Source organism: Ochlerotatus camptorhynchus, unplaced genomic scaffold (assembly GCF_037179485.1).
Source record: "Ochlerotatus camptorhynchus isolate MF236.1 unplaced genomic scaffold, CSIRO-AGI_Acam_v1.1 ptg000038l, whole genome shotgun sequence".
In the NCBI taxonomy this organism is placed as follows: domain Eukaryota; kingdom Metazoa; phylum Arthropoda; class Insecta; order Diptera; family Culicidae; genus Ochlerotatus; species Ochlerotatus camptorhynchus.
Window position 1 is genome coordinate 569,303 of NW_027040529.1, and position 8,563 is coordinate 577,865.

General features: G+C 48.7%; 1 protein-coding gene across 1 annotated transcript; it reads right to left on the reverse strand.

Annotated features, from left to right (window-relative positions):
* Positions 1 to 351: 351 nt before the first annotated feature.
* On the reverse strand, positions 352 to 6,381 carry LOC135711538 (uncharacterized). Its single transcript, XM_065234410.1, has one exon. The coding sequence runs from the start codon at positions 6,379 to 6,381 to the stop codon at positions 352 to 354; it is 6,030 nt and encodes a 2,009-aa protein (XP_065090482.1).
* Positions 6,382 to 8,563: the final 2,182 nt, after the last annotated feature.

Sequence of the window (8,563 nt, forward strand, 5' to 3'; positions counted from 1 at the left end):
TATATTCGTGCAAGTGACGATTACCGTCTTTACCCTAAGCATAACAAAGTTATTGTTGCCGTAATAAAACCCCCTTGCACTAATTTTCGAGAGCTATATTTTTATCAGCTTCAAAGCTACAATTAATAGGATTAATTAGAACAGAAATGGTAGATTTAGGACAAGTAACTTACAATTTAGTGCTTTAATGGTTAGCAATATGTATATAACTTTAATCCACGGAAAAATAGATTTAAGGTTTATAGGAAATTCAACTAATTAAATACAAATATCACTCCACTAAAACGCCGTAGTCATCCGAGGTCGTGCAGGGTTTTCGTTTGACAGCTCGACCGTCCTGAGCTCGGTTGATCATCGGTGACAGCGGGTGACGTTTCTGTTGGACGCGTCGCCTTCAGCGACCGGGTTACCAGATTCACCACCCCTGTGGTAAATTGGTAGACTTGCGGCAACATCCTCCGCCGGGTGCATCTTGCCATCGACCAAGACTGCACGGGTTTCTCCAACATCCAGCAAGGCGATCTTGGTAACCGGTCTTCGTACACTACCTCCCTTAGTCCGCACGATAGCTTGACGCACTCTTCCATCAGGTCCTCTAATAGCTTGCTCCACACGTCCTCTGGTCCACTCGCTTCGTCTGCCGTCATCGGTAATGAGAACCAAGTCACCATCCTTGATCTCTCTCGCAGCTTCTTCGAACCACTTCGGTTGCCGGCGAATAACTGGCAGATATTCTTTAAGCCACCGTTTCCAGAAGATGTCCAGTTGCTGTTGTATCTCTACCCACGTCTTCTGAAGGTTCCGCTGCTGGTAGCGAATGTCCCGGCCCGGTTCCTTGATACCGCTCGAACTCCCGAGCAAGAAATGGTTCGGTGTTAGTGCCTCAGATTCCTCCGAGTCTAACGGCAGATACGTCAAAGGCCTAGCATTGACTACGCTCTCAGCCTCCACAACCAAAGTCCCAAGTCCTTCCTCGTCAAGTTTCCCATCCCCGTAAGCTTCACCCATCGCGGCTTTCACTGACTGGACCATCCTTTCCCAGGCACCGCCCATGTGTGGAGCACCTGGCGGAATGAAGAGCCATTTGCACTTCGAGCTGGTGAAGGTGGCGGATAGTCCCTGCTCAATTTGTTCCCGCAGAAGTCGTTCGGCGCCTTGAAAATTGGTCCCGTTATCGCTGTAGAATTCTACTGGTGCTCCGCGACGGCCGATGAACCTTCGGACGGCGGAAACGCATGATGAAGTCGTCAGGCTGTGCACAACTTCCAGATGGACCGCGCGCACGGTGAGACAAGTGAAAAGTGCGATCCACCTCTTCACGCTCGCTCTTCCTTGCTTCACCAACAACGGACCGAAATAATCCAATCCGACGAAACTAAATGGACGGCTGCAGGCTGCAAGACGGGCCGCTGGAAGTGGAGCCATCGGAGGGATGTACGGCCGCGCTCGGCGAAGTATGCAGTACCTACACTCACGGCTGCACCTTCGCACCACTGTTCGCAATCGAGGGATTTCAAAATGCTGACGGATTTCATTGACTACAGTTTCCGGGTTGGCATGTTTATACTTCCGGTGGTACTCATCCACCACGAGCGTAGTCACTTCACTCTTCCGGGGAAGAATCACTGGATGCCGCAGATTGTACGATGCATGTTTTGCTGCTCCGATGCGTCCGCTCTGTCGCATTACTCCGTCTTCGTCCAACGCCGGTACTAGTTGATACAGCGAACTGCTTTTCGGGATCGGTTGTGCTTCACCTTCCGCAGCAGACTTGTTCTTCGTGAGAATTGTCATCTCGTCCGGAAACACTTGCCACTGCACCTGCTTCATGATCACCGCTTCCGCTGCCTGGAGCTCCTCTTGTTGCAATTCGCCACACATTTTGCGCCGCTTTCCGTTGATGTTGTTCATGAAACGTAGCACATAAGCTACCGTGCGATGTAGCCTCTCCCACTTCGGGAACCTTTCAAACTGAATGACTGGCTCATACGGAAACTGGAAAAGAACACGACGTATCTCCTCAGTCTCGATGGAAGATAACTCTGGTGGAGTTGGCCAGTCGTCTTCCGGGTACCTCAGGAACTGTGGTCCAGCAAACCAGCGGCTATCGGTGCTGAAATACGGTCCTTTGCCCCACTTAGTCCCCTCGTCAGCCGGGTTGGACAACGATGGAACGTATCTCCATTCATCTACGCTGGTAGTCTCCAGAATTTCTCCTACTCTGTGGGCAACGAAGGGGCGGTAGTTGCGTGGATCCGACCTGATCCAAGAAAGCGCCGTAGTGTTGTCCGTCCACAGATAGCGCTTCGTGATCGGGATGGTGTGGTTTTCCTGAACAAATTTCAACATCCGTGTTCCAAGTACGCACCCTTGTAGCTCAAGCCTGGGAATGGACATTGGCTTCAGAGGAGCCACCTTCGCCTTTGCTGCCACTAAAGAACACTGTCCGTTACCCTCAGAATCCATCACGCGTAGATACACGACGCAGCAATACGCCGCAGGGCTTGCGCCAACGAAAACGTGCAGCTGTGCATTCTCATAGGTGGAACTCGTCGCTGCTTCGAAGTAGCATCTCGGGATACGAACCGTTGAAATAAACTGGATCATTTGCACCCATTCCCGCCAGCGATTCAGCTCAGCGTCCTTGATATTCTCATCCCAGTTGATTCCGGTCCGCCATAGCTCCTGAATTAGAACCTTTCCGTGAATGAGGACCGTCGCCAGTAATCCTAGCGGGTCGAACAACGTCATCACACAGCGCAGTACTTGCCGTTTTGTAGGCCGAGTGGAAGTCTCGATAAGCGTGCGCACTTCCTCGTTCATCTGCGTTGAGAAGCATAGTTCGTCGGTTGCGGGCATCCACAGCATTCCGAGAACCCTCTCAGTGTGCTCCTTGTCAACCAGGTTGATATTCTTGTTTCTATCGATCCCTGGCTCTCCCAGGAACTCCAGCACTGCATCGCTGTTGGCATTCCAGTTCCTCAGAACGAAGCCACCGTTGCGATGAACTAAGCGCACTTCTGCAGCAATCTGCTTGGCTTCTTCTACATCCCCGAAGCTGTCGAGATAGTCGTCAACGTAGTGGTTGTCTACTATCCGTTGAGCAGCACGAGGATACTGCTGCGAGTGCTCCTTGGCGTTTAAGTTCTTTACGAACTGCGCTGAAGCCGGTGAGCAGGTTGCTCCGAATGTAGCTACGTCCATAACGTAGACTATGGGAGGCAGTGTGGGATCGAAGCGAAATAGGAATCTTAATGACTGCTTATCGCGTGCTATCATCAAAATCTGATGGAACATCTCTGCGATGTCTGCGCTAACCGCAATGTGGAACTGCCGGAAGCGGAATAGAACAGCAGGAAGAAAGGTCAACTGGTCGGGTCCCTTCAACAGATGGCTGTTCAACGACAACCCGTCCACCTTGGCAGCAGCGTCCCAGATAATGCGCACCTTTTCGGGCTTCTTCGGGTTCGTTACTGCTCCCAACGGAAGGTACCACACCCTTCTTGGGTCAGCTCTCTCCAGTTCTGCATCCGACGCAACGTGTGCGTAGCCCTTGATCACGTAATCCCGAACTTGCTGCTGTATTTTCTGTTTCAGTGTTGAATCTCGCTCCATACGACGCTCCAAACATTTCATTCGGCTCAGCGCCATAGGATAGCTTTCCGGTAACTCGACGTGATCCTTCCGCCACAGCAGTCCGGTTTCGTATCTGTCTCCAACTCGCCGGGTCGTTTGCTCCAGTAGCTCCTGCGCTCGTTGATCCTCGGCCGAGAGAATGGGGTTGGCCGCTCCTACTTCGTCTACGGCGAAGAATTGCTTTACCGTTTCATGGAGCTCTTCGTTTTTCGTACACTCGCACACGTGAAAACTGTACGATTCCTGCTCCAGCTGCTGCTGCTGGCCGTAAACGCACCAGCCAAGCCTGGTTTTGGCTGCAACAGGTCCGGATCCATCTCCTTCTCTGACCTTCAGTGGTAGGGCCAACCGCAGATTATCGAGCCCTATCAGAATCCTAGGAGTAGCATCCTGGTAGCTCTTCAATGGTAGATGCTTCAAATGTTTGAAGCGCTCCGCTGCATTCTCCAAATGGAAGCTTTGTGTCGGTAGATTCAAGCATTCGACCGTTCGCGCTCCAACGATAGTGAACTTCCGTTCCTTACCTTCACCAGAGATCGAAATGGAAACACTCTGTGAAGATTTCTCCGTACGGGAGGTGTTTGCCGTCCATCGCAGGCAGAGAGGTTGTGGTCTTCCGGTTATCCCAAGCTGGTTCACTAGCTCCCCTTCGATCAACGTCAATGAGGACCCTTCATCTAGAAAGGCAAAGGTATTTACCTGGCCGCTATTCCCATAGAGAGTCACGGGAACTATACTGAAGAGAACACTCGAAGTAAGCAGACGATGAGTATGATTATCCGCTACCTGCGTGACAGCACTCGATGACCTTTGCGTTGAATGTAGGAGAGGATGGTGCCTATACTGACACCCGTCGATGCCGCAGCGTGTAATGACTCGGCATGACCGCCTGCCATGCCTAAACAGGCAGTTTTGGCAGACGCCCAACGAACGAATTTTCCGCCAACGATTGTCGATACTGAGAGCTTTGAACTCCCCACAATCTCGAATACGATGTCCAAATTTACTACAGTTCACGCATTCGATCTTGTCAACCGGCTTCTGTACAGCTGCTTCCAACGACCCTTCGACGGTGGACGCGTGTTGGTTGACGAATCCCTTCCGCTTTGCTTTTTCCTTTCCCTGCTCTCTTCCGTGACATCTGTTCCCGTCCGACTCGAACGAAAGTACACTCGTAGCATCCTCGACGACTTGCTGCATGTAAGCACAGAACGTTCTCAGGTCTACGATGCCCGCAAAACATCGTCTATACCCAGCCCACATCATCTTCTGGTCCGCTGGCAGTTTAGCTACCAGTTCCTGCAGAAGTGTAGGATTAGACAGGTGACTGAGTTCGTTCGCCGCCTCGATGTGATCGCACAGTGCCTGTATAGCGGTCCCATAATGGATGAGCCCCTCTAATCGATCCGATCTTGGTGCTGGAATCGATCGAACTTTCTGGAGCAGAGCGTTGATCAGGAGTTCCGGACGTCCGTAGCGCATCTGCAGTGCCTCGATGACCTGTGGAACGGTGGAAGGTATCACAAGTCTGCTCCTGACACTCTCGAGCGCACTGCCCTTCAGGCAACGTTGTAGCCGGATCATGTTTTCGCCATCCGTATAGCCGCAAGCTTCGGTCGTGTAGTTGTAGCTGGAGATAAATATAGGCCATTCGGCTGGGTCCCCGGTGAACGTAGGAAGATCCCTAGCTAAGGACTGACGGGCTACAAGCTGCTGCGACGTGGGACCCAATTGCACATTCACGGGGGGATTTCTAAGGGGATTTCGTAGGGGGAAAACTTGACGGTTGGACCCATTCATGTAAGGAAGGCGATCGTTAATGTTTGAGAGTGGGTTTGTACTTTGCGGTGGCACAAACTGAGGAAATGGGTGGTTGTTTTGGTTGGTTGTGGGAGGACTTATGTCAAATAAACCAGGATTGCCTTTATTTTGAGCGTGAAGAGGGGCCTGACGCTTACCTGCTTGTTCCGGGTTAGGATACGTTTTAGGAATAGCACCTGTATCCCGGTGTTCATCACGTGTCATCCTTCTCGGTTCGGGTACCCACAGCGGTGGCGCTTGCGGTACCGTGTTCGCTGGCTGCTGACGGAAAGCTTCTTCCATCCGCTTCATGCATTGCTCCAACTGTGCTCGCAATTCAGCCACTTCGTTACGCGACTGCGACCGATCGCGAGATTTCGCTCTCCCCTGGGTTTGATTCGGGTCACCGGTGTTGGAGCCTTGTGGTTGAACGCCGTGATCGATTGGCGAGGCAGCTGGTGCTGGATTTCCGCCCACCGCGCCTTCTTCCGTACCGTCACGGGACGACTCCTCTACCCATCGACGCACTCGCCGATTATGTGCCTGACTACTTACTTGGCTCTTCTGACTCCGGGTCTCCTCGGCCGCTCTGGCCTTATCCAGCAGTTTTTGTTGCTGCTTTAAAAATTTCATCTGCAGCTTCAAATCCGCCTGTTGCCGCTCGAGGTCTTGCTGTCGCTTCAGTCGTTCGAGCTCGTGAGCGACAGTCGATCCGCTTTTGTTGGATTTGCTGCTTCTTGCCGACACGCTGGGGGCAGCTTCGCACTTGGTGCATATCCATGCCCGTTCGCTAATCGATGAATCGACGTCGGCACATGCGAAATGCCACCAGCAATCACAGGTGTCGCATTGCACGAAGTTGGCCGGCAAATCGGACTTGCTGCACGCCACACAACTAACCTCTTTATCTGCAGGCATACGTGGAGGATCCGGGGGGTTCGGCATCGTTCAAGGTAAATTCTTTGAAGAATTGTTGCCGTAATAAAACCCCCTTGCACTAATTTTCGAGAGCTATATTTTTATCAGCTTCAAAGCTACAATTAATAGGATTAATTAGAACAGAAATGGTAGATTTAGGACAAGTAACTTACAATTTAGTGCTTTAATGGTTAGCAATATGTATATAACTTTAATCCACGGAAAAATAGATTTAAGGTTTATAGGAAATTCAACTAATTAAATACAAATATCACTCCACTAAAACGCCGTAGTCATCCGAGGTCGTGCAGGGTTTTCGTTTGACAGCTCGACCGTCCTGAGCTCGGTTGATCATCGGTGACAGCGGGTGACGTTTCTGTTGGACGCGTCGCCTTCAGCGACCGGGTTACCAGATTCACCACCCCTGTGGTAAATTGGTAGACTTGCGGCAACAGTTATTAAACCACATGGTAAGAAAAAAGTACCCAAAATTGAGTTCCTTTCACTCATCACGTGGCTTCCGTGGGTCTAGGTAAAATTAAGTTAAAGAAGAAAACTCAATTTTGAGTAATCCTGATCATGAATCCACGTTGACCAAGTTGACAAAAAAATTATAAAACGGAGCAGACTGGAACCGAACCATAGACGTTGAGATTACGGGGCCCGTGTGTTGACCGCTCGTTTATCAACGCTTGTGGAAATGGAATGGTTGAAGGCGCATAAGTGCAACCTCAATAAAAATAAACTTATATTTGAGTTCATTTATTATTACTCAATAGATGAGTAAATTTTAACCAACGCCGCTTTTCTGATTCACTCAACGGCGGACCTTAAAATGATAGAATCCAACGTTGAGTTTTTTTTAACTTAATTTTGAGTATTGTTTTCTTACTGCAGTTCATAGGTGTCACCAATTGTGCATCTATAATTAGGCCGTATGAATAAAAAGAGTTTACTTTACTTTCCAGTGCTTTTCTTACGGGAAAAGTAAAGTAATCGCTTTTATTCATACGACCTATTGTCACTTTTATTATGTATCTACTGTAATGTGCTGTTCTTGTATGAAAAAACAAACAATAAATATATATAGTTTAATGCCGCCGCCATGGCAGGATGGCCAATAAATCGGTCTCTTTCAATTTATCCCACAACGTAAAAATAGGGTCCTATCGTACGAAAAAAAAAATCTGCAGACAGACCCTAGGAACTCCAGTGGTACCAAGATTTATGTAATTCATCAAGAAATTGTTAAGCTATGTCATTGCAAACTTGCCGTTACACGTTTTCCGGAGGCTTCGTAGTCGGTGTAAAGTTTTTTAACCACTGTGTTCAGAGTGTTATAAAGAATCATAAATTTAATATCCCCCCATCTGAAACGTTGAATATACCTGATGTAAACTTTTCATGATGTCGTATCTGGATGAAACGTACACTGGCAGCCAAATTTATGTTGCTATAATGCAAAAGGTTCACACATATTCCTAGCATCAAAAAATTAATTCGATTCAGAATTTTGCACTTGGTAATGATAATGGTGAGATTTGTGAAATAAGCTGGCCTCTTTTTTCTTATGCACACTTAGAAATACCTAATCATACACGTGACGGAATCCATATTTGACATAAAAGATGAGACGTAAACAAACATGTCATGTAAAATTAAGTGCTTCGAGACTGAAAAGTTCGAAATTACGTTTGATTGAGCTGACTTTCACTATGACTTTCATTATGACTCAATTTTATGTTAAAATTGACGTTCGTATATGTCAGTCTCAGAGTACCTTAATTTACATTAATTTTTCTAAGTGTGTTGTTGAGAATCCCACAATTATTTACAGATCCAAAATAGTATGACCATATTTTTTCGTGCGTCACTTGTGCTTTAGGCAGGATTGATTCCTTGTTTCCAGCATTATATATGGTTTCAAACGACGACCGACGACACCCGGAATACGTGAAGAGTAACTGTGATCATTTTTCCAGCTGGCTGCTGTGGTGGCAAATGTTCCACAATGCGCATACAAAGACGGCAGATTCCTCAGTCGTGGGTGGGCGTCATGTGTGGGTTGTCACAGAGTTTTGCCGTTGTGCCTTCCTGCGACTCGGTATCAAATCATCTTCCTACTGGCTGTAGCGGGACAGCTTTCCTGACTCACACAGGACGTTTTCCGTTGTCGTCGGAGCCCTCGTTACGCTTTGGTTCTGCTTCG